At 38.9% G+C, this 18201-nt stretch overlaps 1 protein-coding gene across 2 annotated transcripts in view; it reads right to left on the bottom strand.

The window, feature by feature from the left end:
• The window catches only part of eif2d (eukaryotic translation initiation factor 2D), a 61171-nt gene extending 43732 nt beyond the window's left edge, over positions 1 to 17439 (bottom strand). For both annotated transcript variants that reach the window (XM_080898586.1, XM_080898587.1), the window contains exons 1-12: positions 17216 to 17439; positions 13886 to 14076; positions 13709 to 13792; positions 13528 to 13618; positions 13343 to 13450; positions 11194 to 11462; positions 10659 to 10776; positions 10537 to 10582; positions 10347 to 10453; positions 10065 to 10220; positions 6575 to 6664; positions 6080 to 6175 (exon numbers count right to left, since the gene is read on the bottom strand). In XM_080898586.1, the coding sequence (XP_080754712.1) occupies positions 6080 to 6175; positions 6575 to 6664; positions 10065 to 10220; positions 10347 to 10453; positions 10537 to 10582; positions 10659 to 10776; positions 11194 to 11462; positions 13343 to 13450; positions 13528 to 13618; positions 13709 to 13792; positions 13886 to 14076; positions 17216 to 17271 (1412 nt within the window). In that variant the 5' untranslated portion in view covers positions 17272 to 17439. The remainder of the gene's footprint in view (positions 1 to 6079; positions 6176 to 6574; positions 6665 to 10064; positions 10221 to 10346; positions 10454 to 10536; positions 10583 to 10658; positions 10777 to 11193; positions 11463 to 13342; positions 13451 to 13527; positions 13619 to 13708; positions 13793 to 13885; positions 14077 to 17215) is intronic.
• Between the last annotated feature and the right edge of the window lie 762 nt (positions 17440 to 18201).

Genomic DNA, 18201 nt, shown 5'->3' with positions numbered 1-18201 from the left:
AATATCAAGTCATTCTGATTTTGCTTTCAAAAATAAAAGCATTTTCAAAATGCCCATATCTGACTTGATCCTGGAACAATTTCAAAATGCTCTAAAATGGAAAATTCCTGTTTCCACAGGGTAATTCCACCTTAGATCAACAGTATACAGCCCCACAGTGATACCATATCAATATCAAGTCATTCTGATTATGCCTTCCAAAATAAAAGCCTTTTTAAATTGTCCATAATTGACCTAACTTTCAGTGATTTCAAAATGCTCTAAAATGGAAATTTCCTATTTCCACAGGGTAATTCCACTTTAGATCAACAGTATACAGCCCCACAGTGATACCATATTAATATCAAGTCATTCTGATTTTGCCTTCCAAAGTAAAAGCCTTTTCAAATTGTCCACAATTGACCTAACTTTCAGTGATTTCAAAATGCTCTAAAATGGAAATTTCCTGTTTCCACAGGATAATTCCACTCCAGATCAACAGTATACAGCCCCACAGTGATACCATATTAATATCAAGTCATTCTGATTATGCCTTCCAAAATAAAAGACTTTTCAAATTGCCAAGATACGACCTACTCTTTTAAAGATTTCAAAATGCTCTAAAAGTGAAAATTGCTGTTTTCACAGGATAATTTCACTTTAGGTCAACAGTATACAACCTCACGATGTTACCATATCAATTTCAAGTCATTCTGATTATGCCTTCCAAAATAATGGCCTGTTGAAAATGCCAATAACTTACCTAACTTTCAGTGATTTCAAAATGCTCTAAAAAGGAAATTTTCTGTTTCCACAGAATAATTTCACTTTAAATCAACAGTATACAACCCCACAGAGATACGATGTTAAGATCAAGTCACTCTGATTTTGCCTTCCACAATAATAGTATTTTCAAATTGCCCGTAGACGACCTACTCGTTTAACGATTTCAAAATGCTCTTAAATTGAAAGATGCTGTTTCCACAGGATAATTCCACTTTAGATCAACAGTATCCAACCCGACAGTAAAACCATGTAAATTTCATGTTGGTCTGATTTCGCCTTTCAAATTAATGGCCCGTCGAATTTGTCCATATGTGATATACTCTTTCAATTATTTCAGAATGTTTTAAAAATGAAAATTGCTGTTTCAACACATATTGGGTTTTCATTTTGAAAAGCAAAATCAGACTCAATTGATTATGACAGAATTGAATCATAAAGATGATGTAAAAGGAAGCTGAAATTGCCACTAGGTTGTAATTGATAGTACGTTTATATTTTAAGTCTGTGGAAAGATGTCATGGTTGGTTTGCAAGCTGTTTTGTAATTTCTTTATTTAGAATGACATCTTTCCACAGACTTAAAATATAAACGTACTATCAATTACAACCTAGTGGCAATTTCAGCTTCCTTTTACATCATCTTTATGATTCAATTCTGTCATAATCAATTGAGTCTGATTTTGCTTTTCAAAATGAAAACCCAATATGTGTTGAAACAGCAATTTGCATTTTTAAAACATTCTGAAATAATTGAAAGAGTATATCACATATGGACAAATTCGACGGGCCATTAATTTGAAAGGCGAAATCAGACCAACATGAAATTTACATGGTTTTACTGTCGGGTTGGATACTGTTGATCTAAAGTGGAATTATCCTGTGGAAACAGCATCTTTCAATTTAAGAGCATTTTGAAATCGTTAAACGAGTAGGTCGTCTACGGGCAATTTGAAAATACTATTATTGTGGAAGGCAAAATCAGAGTGACTTGATCTTAACATCGTATCTCTGTGGGGTTGTATACTGTTGATTTAAAGTGAAATTATTCTGTGGAAACAGAAAATTTCCTTTTTAGAGCATTCCGAAATCACTGAAAGTTAGGTAAGTTATTGACATTTTCAACAGGCCATTATTTTGGAAGGCATAATCAGAATGACTTGAAATTGATATGGTAACATCGTGAGGTTGTATACTGTTGATCTAAAGTGGAATTACCCTGTGGAAACAGGAAATTTCCATTTTAGAGCATTTTGAAATCACTGAAAGTTAGGTCAATTATGGACAATTTAAAAAGGCTTTTATTTTGGAAGGCAAAATCAGAATGACTTGATATTAATATGGTATCACTGTGGGGCTGTATACTGTTGATCTAAAGTGGAATTACCCTGTGGAAACAGGAAATTTCCATTTTAGAGCATTTTGAAATCACTGAAAGTTAGGTCAATTATGGACAATTTAAAAAGGCTTTTATTTTGGAAGGCATAATCAGAATGACTTGATATTGATATGGTATCACTGTGGGGCTGTATACTGTTGATCTAAGGTGGAATTACCCTGTGGAAACAGGAATTTTCCATTTTAGAGCATTTTGAAATTGTTCCAGGATCAAGTCAGATATGGGCATTTTGAAAATGCTTTTATTTTTGAAAGCAAAATCAGAATGACTTGATATTGATGTGGTAACATCGTGAGGTTGTACACTGTTGACCTAAAGTGAAATTATCCTGTGGAAACAGCAATTTTCACTTTTAGAGCATTTTGAAATCTTTAAAAGAGTAGGTCGTATCTTGGCAATTTGAAAAGGCTTTTATTTTGGAAGGCATAATCAGAATGACTTGATATTAATATGGTATCACTGTGGGGCTGTATACTGTTGATCTGGAGTGGAATTATCCTGTGGAAACAGGAAATTTCCATTTTAGAGCATTTTGAAATCACTGAAAGTTAGGTCAATTGTGGACAATTTGAAAAGGCTTTTACTTTGGAAGGCATAATCAGAATGACTTGATATTAATATGGTATCACTGTGGGGCTGTATACTGTTGATCTAAGGTGGAATTACCCTGTGGAAACAGGAATTTTCCATTTTAGAGCATTTTGAAATTGTTCCAGGATCAAGTCAGATATGGGCATTTTGAAAATGCTTTTATTTTTGAAAGCAAAATCAGAATGACTTGATATTGATGTGGTAACATCGTGAGGTTGTATACTGTTGACCTAAAGTGAAATTATCCTGTGGAAACAGCAATTTTCACTTTTAGAGCATTTTGAAATCTTTAAAAGAGTAGGTCGTATCTTGGCAATTTGAAAAGTCTTTTATTTTGGAAGGCATAATCAGAATGACTTGATATTGATATGGTAACATCGTGAGGTTGTATACTGTTGAACTAAAGTGAAATTATCCTGTGGAAACAGCAAAATTCTGTTTAAGAACATTTTGAAATCGTCAAAAAAGAAGGCCGTATATGCTCAATTTGAAAGGGCATTTATTTTGGAAGGCATAATCAGAATGACTTGATATTGATATGGTATCACTGTGGGGCTGTATACTGTTGATCTAAAGTGGAATTACCCTGTGGAAACAGGAAATTTCCATTTTAGAGCATTTTGAAATCACTGAAAGTTAGGTCAATTGTGGACAATTTGAAAAGGCTTTTACTTTGGAAGGCAAAATCAGAATGACTTGACATTGATATGGTATCACTGTGGGGCTGTATACTGTTGATCTAAAGTGGAATTACCCTGTGGAAACAGGAAATTTCCATTTTAGAGCATTTTGAAATCACTGAAAGTTAGGTCAATTATGGACAATTTAAAAAGGCTTTTATTTTGGAAGGCATAATCAGAATGACTTGATATTGATATGGTATCACTGTGGGGCTGTATACTGTTGATCTAAAGTGGAATTACCCTGTGGAAACAGGAATGTGCCATTTTAGAGCATTTTGAAATTGTTCCAGGAGCAACTCAGATATGGGCAGTTTGAAAATGCTTTTATTTTTTAAAGCAATATCAGAATGTTTTGATATTGATATGGTAACATCGTGAGGTTGTATACTGTTGATCTAAAGTGGAATTACCCTGTGGAAACAGGAAATTTCCATTTTAGAGCATTTTGAAATCACTGAAAGTTAGGTCAATTGTGGACAATTTGAAAAGGCTTTTACTTTGGAAGGCAAAATCAGAATGACTTGACATTGATATGGTATCACTGTGGGGCTGTATACTGTTGATCTAAAGTGGAATTACCCTGTGGAAACAGGAAATTTCCATTTTAGAGCATTTTGAAATCACTGAAAGTTAGGTCAATTATGGACAATTTAAAAAGGCTTTTATTTTGGAAGGCATAATCAGAATGACTTGATATGGTATCACTGTGGGGCTGTATACTGTTGATCTAAGGTGGAATTACCCTGTGGAAACAGGAATTTTTCATTTTAGAGCATTTTGAATCGTTAGAAGATTAAGTCAATTATGGACAATTTCAAAGGGCCATTACTATGAAAGGCAAAATCAGACTGACTTGATATTGATATGGTATCACTGTAAAAAGACTGTGGTTGGAAAGTGTTGATCTAAAGTTCAAATAGTATTTGGAAATACGACTTTTGCTTTTAAGAGCATTATTAAGTCATTGAAAGAGTAGTTCAAAAATGAAGATTCACAGGGCTTTTACTTTGAAATCCAAAATAAGATGGCCTTGATAGTGACAGGGCACAATTAGGGTACAAGGCTGTGTCATATAGATCTAACATTAGAGTTTGTAAAAAAAAAAAAGCCTAAATTATATGTTATTATGTTCTTAACATATCTGTTAATTCACTCGAAGTTGGCTTTTATTTTGAAATCCGGTTTCCACATCCATTCCCGTAATACTTTGAATACACAGGGAACGTAAAACAAACTGGAGGCTGGCTTGACACAAGTGAACCCACCCGGGGGATTAATAAAGTTTTATTTTATCTAATCTAATAACTTTAATCTCAGCCAAACCGATTTACTCACGAACAAACAAAACACTGAAAAAAGCCCAAAAATAACATTTTTAGGTTGTCTAAGTGACTTATATATTACGTTTAACCCGAGCAGCGAAACTCCGCGGTGATCTGAAAATGATGTGCCGGGAGTTGTGCCGTTCTCGGCCGCATCAGTAACCCTCGAGCTCCCGGCTAGCTGTCGAGCTGGTGGGTAGCAGACGCCTCTGAAAACGTCGAAGCACTTTTGCAAATATGGGATATCTTGATAAACCGAGCAGATATTTGATGTTTACACAGCTACTTTCTCGCCTGAAAATATGTTAAAAGTTTATTTTGTGACCCAGAAAGATTAGTATGAGTAATTTTAAAACTTAGTAGCGGCCGCCATTGCTGGAAACTGGAGTTTGGCTGGGCCGCGCTATGAATTCTGGGATATGGTAGTAATTTGGACAGCCTTCGGCGCGTCGCTGTGACGTAATCGGTCTACAAATGCGGCCTCAGGAGGATGCAGCCCATGAATTTGGACATGTCCAGAGTATAATCGCAGCCTTTGCGGTTAGAAAATTGCACTTGATCGTGTCGCGATATTATCGCAAATGCGATATATCGTTCAGCCCTAGTTTTTTCCCTGCTAATTTTAGCATCACATGGCACAGCTTCTGTATCACGTGGTATAAGGCTCCGCCCTTGTCATTTGTTGAGCAGGAAGAGTGAGCGCTTGTTTTCATGCAGATTATGTCCCGGATCAAAATGCGGTACAATCGTCGTTGTCTTTTTTTTTTTTTTTTTTTTTTTTTTTTTTTAAATCGTTGTCATTTGGAAATGAGATCGCACATAAGTATGAATCGAGATCGCGATTTTCTAACGATTAATCGTGCAGCCCTACTGTCAGGTGCCAAAAAAATAAACCTTAGAATCAAACATTAGAATCAGCTTTTCCCCGCAGCACGCTGTGTAATAAATACTAACACAGAAAATGTCTAAAAATGTATAGTTTCATGCATCGGTTAAAACACTTGACTCCAGGTACACGACCGGCTAAGAAGAAGAACCCCCCCCCCCCCAAAAAAAACCCAACCCTTTACCCAAATCGAGTTGCCTGACATTCGCGGAATTTACAGAAATTGTAACATTTTTGTGATATATACCGTTGTTGGGAGGATAGATGTCTTATATCGGGATATGAAATTTGGTCACATCACACAGCCCTATACAGAAATGCAAACTATTTTTGTCTATTTCTAGTACAGCTGTTTTTAAGTGTGGGTGGTGTACAGTACTTCAAAAAGCAACATGTTCAATGTTGTACACAGCGCTTTAAAAAAAGTTTGTCTTTACCTGCTAAAGAGGTCATCCCATTTGAGAGAGACTACCTCCTGATACTCTGATTTCTCCAGTAAGCAGTCACACAGAGTTGGGTTGATGGTCACGTAACTAGTAAGGAGGACAAAAATAGTGAGGCTTGAGGGATGGCACTAAACAGGGAGCATGCTGCACTGTTAAGCCATGCCAGCTTTGTGGCAGATAGTTTATTTTCTCCCATAAATCACTGCTAGTTTGTTTCACATCAGATGAGGAACAAATTATTAGAAAAGGAAACATGAGATGTTTTTTGGAGTCTCAGAGTCACATTTAAACATTTTAGCTCATTATAATGTTATTAAGGTCAGTTCTGTATTTAATAGTCAGTGAGTCTGCTGTTCACCACCACGCCCGGTTCAACTCAGCAGCGTGGTCTCCAGGTTTTCAATGTTTAGTTGTTCTGTGTTCTTCTGTCTGTGGTTTTTCAAATATCCACTCTGAATCACAGTAGAGTTTTGAACAGCCTCTTACTTCTTATTATTTTCATCCACCAGCTCATTGTCCTTCACATACTCCGTGACAATACTTCTTACTTCAGCAGGATGCAGTGTAGCTCCTTTCCTAAAGAGGCAACAAAGCACACATTAGTATCACCGATCAATACAAATGAGAAAAACTTATAAAGGCTACCTAAGCTTTAATAAAAATATCTACTTTCTTTTGATGAGTTTATTTCCTAATAGACTAATCTATATAAAGCAACACAGCTAGAAAAAAACTGCAGATTTAAACTTGAATCAGCAGTTTTACTCATCCATCCATCCATCCATCTTCATCCGCTTTATCCGGGGCCGGGTCGCGGGGGCAGCAGCCTAAGCAGAGAAGCCCAGACCTCCCTCTCCCCAGCCACCTCCTCCAGCTTATCCGGGGGAACACCAAGGCGTTCCCAGGCCAGCCGAGAGATATAATCTCTCCAGTGTGTCCTGGGTCTGCCCCGGGGCCTCCCAGTGGGACATGCCCGGAACACCTCACCCAGGAGGCGCCCAGGAGGCATCCTTGTCAGATGCCCGAACCACCTCAGCTGGCTCCTTCCGATGCGGAGGAGCAGCGGCTCTACTCTGAGCCCCTCCCGGATGGCCGAACTTCTCACCCTATCTCTAAGGGAGAGGCCAGCCACCCTTCGGAGGAAGCTCATTTCTGCTGCTTGTATCCGCGATCTCGTTCTTTCGGTCACTACCCACAGTTCGTGGCCATAGGTGAGGGTAGGGACGTAGATCGACTGGTAAATAGAGAGCTTCGCTTTTACACTCAGCTCTCTCTTCACCACGACGGACAGGTGCAGCGTCCGCATCACTGCGGCCGCAGCACCAACCCGTCTGTCAATCTCCGGCTCCCTTCTCCCATCACTCGCGAACAAGACGAACAAGGGCGATCGTGGCTCAAGAGTTGGGTGTTCGTCTTGTAATCGGAAGGTTGCTGGTTCGAGCCCCGGCTCGGACAGTCTCGGTCATTGTGTCCTTGGGCAATACACTTCACCTACCGCCTACTGGTGATGGCCAGAGGGGCCGATGGTGCGATATGGCAGCCTCGCTTCTGTCAGTCTGCCCCAGGGCAGCTGTGGCTACAACTGTAGCTGCTTTCACCAGTGTATGAATGTGAGAGTGAATGAATAGTGGCATTGTAAAGCGCTTTGAAGGATCCTGAAAAGCGCTATATAGATGCAATCCATTATTATTATTATTAAGACCCCGAGATACTTGAGCTCCTCCACTTGGGGCAGGAACTCGTCCTCTCCGTGAATCGCTACCTTATCGTGGTGGAGGGGTTTGTGTGTCACAGGGATCCCAGGGGCTATGTTGTCTGGGGGCTTTTGCCCCCTGGTAGGGTCTCCCATGGCAAATTGGTCCTGGGTGAGGGACCAGACAAAGAGCGAATCAGAAGACCCTTATGAAGAAAACATCAGGGGAACAGTTTACCCTGCCCGGGATAGGGTTACCGGGGCCCCGCCCTGGAGCCAAGCCCGGGGAGGGTGCCCGAGGTCGAGCACAGCCCGAAGAGGAGACATGGGCCCACCACCCGCAGGAGGCGCCATAGGGGTCGGGTGCATTGTGTGCCAGGCGACAGCCAGGAGCGGAGGGCCCTGGCGGACCGATCCCCGGCTGCCAAGACAGTTTTACTCAAAGTATTTAAATTAAGGCTAAGAGATTTAAAGCTCAGGAAAACAGATGCAGGGTTGTTGATTATTTGAGGTACTTGAGCATTTTACCCAAACAAATGCTCCTGACCGCCTGTGGCTAACTGAGCTGTTTTGGTAGACCTACACTGGTGGTTTTAATGTTCTGGCTAATTAGTATATAAACAAACAGTCCTTGGAGTAATAGTGTGGGTTCTCCACAGAAGCTTCTGAAGCTAATTTAAATTTATTTAAAAAAATCTCAGTCCAAGATTGTTTCAGTATATAGTCATTTCATTGGATATTTCAAGGGATTGTTTTATATGAATTACACTGCCCTCCAAGAATTCAGACAATAACCCTTTTCAGAATCAGTATAAACATTTCACCTGTCACAACAGGTCACGCACCGTACTAGAAGCTCCTGGATATTAAAACCTAAGCTGGGAACGCCTACAATTCCCACGATGAGTGGTCACCATACAAAGCACACTAGGAGGAAGATCAAACCAAGTTATTCAGCAGGGGGCAGTTCTTTTTAGAAAGCATTGTCATGCGTTTTGCTTTATTCGTGTTAACTTGCCATCTCCACTTTAGAAGACAGATGTGTGGTAAGAGGCTGAATGAGTTGCAATTTTTTTACAATGTGGCAGCTGGGCAACAATTACAGAGATGCACCCATCCACTGAGCTAGGGAGCAGAGTCAGGACAATTTTCTGTGTTCTTGACCTGGACTGGTGACCAGCTGGTCAGCCTGATGTATGTTCGATTATGAGCCTCTCTATTTCATGCATGTGCAACAACATGTGCAACATGCACATGGCGTCGCAGGCTAATAGTTGCTCACAATCTTACAGCCACATGTTATTAGTGTGAGGCTGTGGCCCATAGCGTGATGAAGACACAAAGTAAACCTAACGCGACCCTTCAATCACCCTCACCCAGCTGCACGGACATTTTAAAGAACCTAACACAGACAAAGTGGCTAAAAGCTAAAGCTATCCAGAGCCACAAGCCAGCAGCTTTGACAAAAACCTCGGTATGGAGGAACAAAGAACTGAGGAAAATCATTTAGATGAGTGAAAAAGAGAAAAGGGTCAATGTCCTGGTATTTGTTGATTTGATAAACATGCTAAAAAAATGATGTTACACATATAAAAATGATGCTGCACCTGCTATTGTTTGGCTTTATTTTCAGAGTTGTTTCAGTGAGAGAAGATCCTTGAACTTATAGCAGTTTGAAGGGAAATTGTAAAGTTTAACAAATTAATTTTATTATGAAAATAATATATTGCATGACAGAAAGGCTGCTTGTAGTTCTTAGAAAGAACATGACAACTGGCAGTTCACTGAATCTTCCAAGAAAACTACTATTTCTGTTTTAGCGCAATTTGCTACGTTTGATCTAAGAAAACTCTACAGTACTGATGATGTACTATTAGTAACACATGGCTTTTCATAGATGGGAAAAAAGCAAATGAAAAACCTTCTGTCAAAAACCCCAATTTACAATGGAAACCATTTTTCCATTCCAGAATTTATGGGTCCCTATGGGGAAAACTACTTGAAAACTATAGATGGAGCAATAAATTAGCAATCAAACGTGTGATTTCAGACGCAGCTAAAGACCAGGAATTCTTCAGCTTGTGTAAGACAAATATTGCCCTATCAGTTCACAGGTTGGTCAGAGGGTGAGGCCAATTATCAGCAGCTCTCCGGAGTTGCTTGGGATTCAGTGTCTCTTTTAAAGAAACACAAGCTCCAACTCTCCCTGCTATGTCCCCCTGCTGTCCGACCCATGCGAACAGGAGGAAGTATGAAGAGGCAGGGTTAGGAAAATATACAGACCTCTTGTTTGCATTCAGAAAGAGAGGCTCCAGCCGAGCAGACACAGAGTATAGAGTTGTGATCTCTGGAGGATGATACGGAATTTCTCCTTCCTCTCCATCCGGCAGTGGAGTCGATTCAACATCTGTGTCCTCGGGAAAGCTGAAGGAACGCAGTCTACAAAAAAACAAGGCAACAGTAATACAAAGTACAAACACAGAGCTAGCCTTGCTGAATGTGGGTGGGTTGCAAGTTTCAATCCCTATGAAGAATTTCTTTATTTTGAAAAAGCCCTCGACTCACTCTGGATTCTTCCAGTCCACCTCCACAATACTCTCCACACCCTTGGTGAGTTCCTTTACTCGCACGATGTTATACCGTTGCTCCATTGTCTGTAGAAACTTGGAGAGCTGTTAGAAAAGACACACATACTGATGAGGTTATGCATTTCATACTAAAATGTGTTCAATGTCACAAGCTGGACACATGATACCTTCTTATAGCTCGACTTCTTGATATCAAGTTGCTTTCCACTTGGGCTGAAAAATACAAGGTGTTTTCAGCAATAATTTTTCTTTCCCCTTAAAACTTCTACAAAGGTGATTTATACATTACCAGCAAGAAAACATATGGTTGCGGAGAAATGTACTCGTCAGTAGGGGGAGCTCTGACTTCTTCACCTTGCTCTTTAAGGCATGAAGAAAGCACTGCAACAGCATGGCGTCCATTACCTCTGTGAAAACAAGGCATGACCTGTATTACATACTTTTCTCTGAGCATGCAAAAAAAAAAAAAAAAGTATTCCACAGCTGAATTAACATAACAAAACCACATGTTCACAAAAAAAACCCCAACAAAGTCATCAAGCCTGCCCTGCAACCATTTAGTAGTCATTACGTCAATCAGATTTAAATCGGGGATTAAAGTATTTATGAGGTTTTGGCGAAGTATTATTAAAAGCAGATTCAGAACAACTTTGGTGGGAAGTAATTTAATGGTAAATCTATAACTTCATTTTTATTAATAACACTTCTGATCCTTGCACTTACCATCATCCTGTTACATCAAGGAAAATATGTGAGAGAATTTGATTACATCTATTCAAAAGTCACCTCAAGCCTCAAGGCGACTTTTGTTGTACATCTGGTACCTTGTGGTGTTTTCTGCTCATCCTGGGTCTCCTCCTCCTCCTCATTGTTCTTTTCGCCCTTCTCTTCATCCTGTTCAACTAAGCTCAGCTCCTCAAAACAAGACTGGGCTTGATCTGTGACCGTTTCCTCTGGACTGTGCTGCTCCTCCACACACTTATCAACTTCCTCCTCCTCTTTGTCACTGATTTCACATTCCTCACCGTTCTCCCCATGTGCTTCACTTTCTGCATCTGGTAAAGAAGGAGGACCTGACTTATCTCCAAAAGCCCTGAAAAGGATATGAAACTGGCATTAGAGCATTTTGACTTTTTGCCTCCACCAGCCAATCAACTTGCAGTTTAAACGAATGCTTGTTCAAACTCAAATCGGACAAACTCACCACAAACAAAATACAGTCCTTTTTACCTGCATCAGTACTTTTATTTTAAACAGTTCTAATGAGTAGCCACTTTACTGGATACAGTTATTCAGCTATTCAGTAACACAAATTGCCTTCTTTATTACAGAGGTCAGAGGAGAAAGGCCAGACTCCTTTGATGAAGAGAACACTTCAAATCAAATAATCACTTATAATGCAGAAGAGCATCTCTAAATGCACAACACGTCAAACCTTGAAGCAGATGTGCTACAGCAGCAGGAGACCACAAAAAGTGAGACTCATGTCAGCTAAGAACAGGAAACTGAATTCACATGGGCTCGCCCAGATTGGACGGAAAAGTGTCACCTGGTCTGGAGACTCTCCATTTCTGCTGCAACATTCAAATGTAAGGTCAGAGTTTGTCATAAACAACATGAAAGCATGGATAACTTTTGCCTTGGTTCAGGCTGCTGGTGATGGAAATGCCACAGCTTATCTGGCTATTGATGGTGACCATGCCTGCCTATTTATCACCACAGGGTATCCACCTTTTTACGTCTGCTGCCAGGAAAATAAATGTCAAAAAGCTCAAATCATCTCAAACTGTGCTCTTGAACAGTTTACTGTACTCAGTTGGCCTCCAGTCACCAGATCTCAATCCAATAAAGCACCTCTGGAATGTGCTGGAACAGTAGATTTGTATCATGGATGTGCTGCCAACAAATTAATATGGACCAAAATCTCTGAGGAATGTTTCCACAACCTGGTTGAGTCCTTGCTATAAAGAATTGAGGCAGTTCTGAAGGCAAAACAGGGGGTTCAAATCAGTACTAGCAAGGTGTACCTAATGAAGTGTCCCGTGAGTGCACTGTGTGTAATGAAGATTAAATTAAACTAATAGATGGGCACTAAATATAAGCATCACTAATGCAATATCTAATCAAATGTGAAATGTCATTATTTCAGAATGTCATTTTATTTGCGGGAATTTTTTCCCAATTTACCAAACTCTAATTTGTTGATGTTTGAGTCCAAATAAATATTCATGCCAAATCTGAAGTTCACCAAGCGTTCCTGATATAGTCACAGGAATGGGATGGACATGAGGTCAAAAGGACCTTTTATAGCCAAAATGTCATGAGTTCATTTCCGAAAAAGCCTTGATAAATTTCAAAGCCACTGCGTTTAGGAGAGTGGGACGGGCAGACATGATGTGCAAAAACATAATGTGCATCACTAACAAACAATGATCAAATGTTATCAGTTTCATCTTCACTGTTTTTGGAATATCCTCATAAGGAAAAGAAGACAGGTGGTCCTTGTTGTGTAAGTGCTTCATTTTTTTTTTCATCACTTTTTTTTTTTTCCATTTTTGCATCACTTTTTGCATCATCTGTCAAACCAATGGCAAATTTAGAATCACCAATAAACTAAATAACCAAGCTGTGAACTGTGGGAAGTAGCCTACATGGGCAGAGGGAGAACATGCCTGGAGAAAGCCTGAGAAGCAGGTTTGAACCAACACCCAGCTGTCAGAGGTGCAAGCCAGGATACACCCAGCACAGGTCACCAATTTGGCCAACACTGAGAGACACGCAACTTCAAACATTCACTGCCCTAGTTATTGAGAAAAAACACACCAAAAATTCTCCACCTGCTAGAGTCTTCATGCTAAGCTAAGGAGCTGCCAACTGTAGCCTTCAATTTAATGGAGTGAAACGACACTAATCAATAATGCCACTAAACTTAAATTCAAAACAATTCAATGCTTTAAGGTGAAAGCGACTCACCAGAGATAATCCATGTACGTGTGAAGAATGCAGACTCCTCTTCCTTTCATACCCAAACAGTGCATCTGTTCAGTGGACACAGCAGCTGTCCCAACTGCAACAGGTGCTCTAGGAACAACCCGAAGGACACAGTCACACTTACATTTTTTAGGAAAGGTCTTCCAAAAGTGTTTAATATAACATACCTGTTGTTCACTAATGTAACAGCACAGCTGTCTCCCTGTTTCACATCTGGGAGACCACATGAAGGCACCACCACACCTGGGAGCATGAGATCTTTGGAAAAGCACAATATTCTCTCATAACTTTGCACAAAACATTTGCACACGATTCACTGATCCCCCACCTCAAAAAAAAAAAGCATACCTGCCCCTCCAGTCAATTTCTGAAGAACAGGAGGCCATGTCTTGAAGGCTGGGAGGAGAGCGGGGTATCGCCAAAGAACATACACTAATAAATATGACAAAAAAAAAAAAGTTACTTAAGAGCAGATCAGTCATCCCATTGTATCCCATATTAGTGCGTTCATTGCAGTTTAATTACCGGTAGGAAAAAGTTTTTTATCCACTTCAAAGAACACTGGATTTTTATGAAGAACATAAACTGTCACAGCATCTCCCTTGTGTGCATAACTCTTGAGAACATTTAGTTCCTCTTTATTGGGGACCAGTTCAGACAGTTCATCAGCAGACAGCAAAGGAAAGGCCGCGGATAAGTCAGCTTTGAGCTTTCTCCTAAAGGCAACAACACAGAAATAGATAAAATACACACGAACAGATGTTTTAAAAATATACCATTTCAATTTATCTGATAATATCTTAACAGATTACCCTGTTTATGCTTGGCTTAACTGCACCCTGACCCACACTATTTTTATGCTCAACTCAAGGAAATTGATCCATTTATTTGTTAAAAGATTTTTTTTTTTAGAATCCAAATTTATATTTTATTTATATGTTTTTTTTTCAGCTATCAGCTATAATAGCTTGTCAAAACTATACTTTTCCTCTAAAACATTAGTTTCATTTGTCACCTTGCCAAAAAATAGTCATCTGCTCTTTTCAGCGGGTTATTATTTACTGCCACTTAGGAGCCAAGTTCAATAAACTCTGAGTGGATTAAGGTCCTCTTCGCTTGGCTCATAAATGGAAATAAATGTTATCTCAGATACATGTTCTCTCTGAGATAATCATGTGTGATTAGTAAATGAAAGTCATCATCAGGAGAGGATGAGTGTCAGTGCGCACCATGATGATAGAGAAAAGGGGATGGGGGAGTTATTTTAACCAGCTTGGTCTAATTGGCCATCAAATGCATGCATAAAATATATAAATCTTTTATACTGGCTATGGTTACGATGTGTCTGATGAAGTTAATTCAATAAGGATGGGATGCATGCGACTGCGACATCTACATTTGATATCTTCCCTAATTTCCTTCGGGATTAATAAAGTATTCTGATTAAAGTGACACTGAGAAAACGCAGGGAACAGAAACTGAATACAAAAGGTAGGTAACTGCTTTAGCCTAAATTCTCTAGAAAATGTGTCATGGTGCAGAATTTGAACTTTATTTATTTTTTTACCTGTCCCGTCATCAGAAGTGTTGTCTGAGAGCCCAACAGATTCAGAATGTGAACTTTCAAACATTATACTTTTTAAAATATTGCTCAACATAATTTAATGGCTATATTTCAACATATGGATTTCTTTCAACATGAAATTCAGTCAGACTGTCTGCAGCCTGCTTTTAAAAGCCCACTTTAAACTACATTTGGCTCTGTTTTATCATCTCAAAGTTATCTCTGTCTCATCTTTATTCAAATATTCACATAAAGTTCAAGATCTTAACAGTGTCAGACATTTTTTCCGACTACAACCTCATAAATGATTGTGTGTTTACGTGTGCAAAGCTTTATTTAAACAGTTATTGTTGGCTGATGGTGTGACAGCTGCATTACCCTCCACAGAGTCATTGTGAAAGATGTAGTGTACAGATTTTATTCTGAGCTGGAAATAAATCGGCAGTGTAATCGCTGCGTCTGTCCTCACATTGATGACTGAGGACTCCACTAAGTACAAAAAATAAAGACTGACCTTGAATTCTGGTGTTTGGAAAAACATAAACTTCATATTAAATCACTCCACTGCATGATTTGATAGGGACCTCATGAGGGAGGAAATTAATCTAAATGCTTGTCAGTTGATTCAGGAGCAGCAGAAGGAGTCCGAGAGAAACTAGGAGTTCATTGAAGAAGAAAACCAGACAGCAAGCATGATAGGTACACAGATTCAGAGTTTATGTTAGCATTCTTTCTGTAACAGAAACCTCAGAGTACCCTCAACTCAGGATTAAGAAACTCAGTTTTTCCTAGGGCCCAAGTTACAACCTGCATGCAAGAGGGAAATATGATTCAAGAGCTCCAAACTCCAAAATGTCCCAAAGGTACTATTCATCTCATAACAGCAATCTTATAAAAGAGATGACATACAGCTCTGGGTCAGAGAAAAATCCACGTTTTAGCCAACCTCTTCAACTGTCTAATTCTGTAACTGATGAAATAAAAAAATGTCATCATTGGTTCAGAAAAGCTGCATCCAAGCATCAAGTTCTCTCCTTGGTTCTTTATCCATTCATGTAACATCTGCTGTCCGAGACCTGAGTGTGATATTCAAATCTAATCACAGTTGTGAGAAACATAAACAAGATTTCCCAGTCCTGCTACTATCACCTAAGGAATTTTGTAAAGATACGATCAGTACTTTACAAAAATGATTCAGTGTCAGACTATCATTCATACTTTAATTTCCACTGGGTTGGATTATTTTAATAATAATTACACAGGTATCAGAAAGCACTAAATCACAAAATACAACAGGTAGACCTTTTAAAAGAACCAAGAAAACTGAACATATTCCACGAGTCTTAATGCCTCTACACAGGCTCCCCATTTCTTTTAGAACTGACAGTATATTTAAAGCCCAGCCCAAGAATATATATATAAACATAACCTAACTAAGAGACAAACATCAACAGTTGGAGTGGAAGAGAGAGGCTGAGCAGTTCGTCCAGGCCTGCTTTTATAGTCTTGAAGAGACAGACGATCTGATTGGCTGACGATCCTCCCACACGTGCCAATTATTAATATCAGGACTTTTTCTGACAGTGGGAGGGAAATGACCTGCCTGAGGAAATCCAGCTGGTGTTTACTTTAAAATCACTGCTAAATATTTATTTACGTTGAAAACCTTTAAAAAAACATTTAGCATACATTTTAGATATATATATTTTTTACATTCATAGATTAGCTTCACCTTATTCTTTCAACTTTTTGATTTTAATGTTAATTTTACTGGAATCACATTGTATTGGATTTACATTTTGACACCGGCACATTTTGATTGATTTTTTTTTTAAATTATAATTTCCACCCAGTATGTCCGTTTATTCTGTTCCTATGCGAAGCACCTCGTAACACTGGTTTTGATAAACGTGATAAATGATATACAAATAAGCGTTATTATTATTGTTATTATTATAAGAGTAAAATAATATGGTCATTATTTGTCCTTGTTAAATATTGATCGATATTGACAGTGCCAGCTAATAATGAGCTTTCAGCTCAAATACGAAGATATACGGAAAAACTGATATATCGCCGCTATTTAAATCTATTCATTCACTGACCAGAAGCTTCACTGTAAGCTGAAGAGAAGAACTACTCCGTTTTGATTTATTCCAGTTATATGAGGAGGACAGCGTCTGATACTTGGACAGTTTAAAAAAATGTTTAGAGTCCTCCACCACATATAATAAATGTGAATATGTAGAAGAAGCAAGCGTCAGCTAAAGATGTGAGCAGCAGTGACTCACCTGTCTGATCCTTTGATTGCGGTGTTGGATTTGACACGAAATGGTTTGGCAAACATATTTTCATAAAACGTTAGTCAGAAGAATTCAGCATGACCACTTCTGATTGTACACCTTTTCAGTACATCAGCACAGAGCATCTAAAACGACTCATCTACAACACATAAACTGATTCTACAATGCTTTTCAGTAGTCAGCTGCTCCTCGTTTGGTGGGATGGTCCGACACATATTTATGACCGATGTGAAACTGCACAGGCAACTTTTGTTCCGCATGATAAACTAAGCACGTAGGTGTCAGTACGGTAATATTTTTTCTGCGGAGTCCAAAGTGTGTGTATATCGAATCTCCGTTACCATCGACAGAATAGGCAGTAATTGTAAAACTTCTTGTAGGCTAAACCAAGCAACTGTTTAATGTTGACTCACATGAACAGTGCTCCATGTAAAATAATGACTTGTTAAAAGTGTCGACAATTAAGCATTTCAACTAGTGAGAAAAATTTATTGTCGTTGCAAAGAAAGACAGTTTTATTCTGTCTTTGCTGTGTAATAATAATAATAATAATAATACTTCTGAAACAAACAATGAAACTAATAAAAAAAACTATACATTTCCTTTATAAAGTAAATTTTAGCTCTGAAAATATTTACTCAGGCATTTTACTCTCCACTGATTAAAATAGGTACCTTTTCTGGAAAGCTTTGATAGGTAGAGGGGCATGCTGGGAGATATATGACTTGAACTTCCTGACCTTGTCTCTTGTAGTTTTATTCAAAATGCTCATGAAGCTGTTGACGTCAGCTATGCAATAATCAGTTTTTAGGCAAGTGAGGAAGAGAACTGTTTGTGTTTTTGTAAAGGATTGAATCCACGTATGGACTCCTACCGTGTACAATACATCCAGAAAGTGCTCAATTGGTAAGGATTGTTGAATGAGGAATTCCATAAGTGAGTTGGATGCTATACAGTGATTCATCCAGTCAGTC

Source organism: Rhamphochromis sp. 'chilingali', assembly GCF_963969265.1.
Source record: "Rhamphochromis sp. 'chilingali' genome assembly, chromosome: 12".
In the NCBI taxonomy this organism is placed as follows: Eukaryota; Metazoa; Chordata; class Actinopteri; order Cichliformes; family Cichlidae; genus Rhamphochromis; species Rhamphochromis sp. 'chilingali'.
This window is presented reverse-complemented; position numbering and strand designations above follow the sequence as displayed.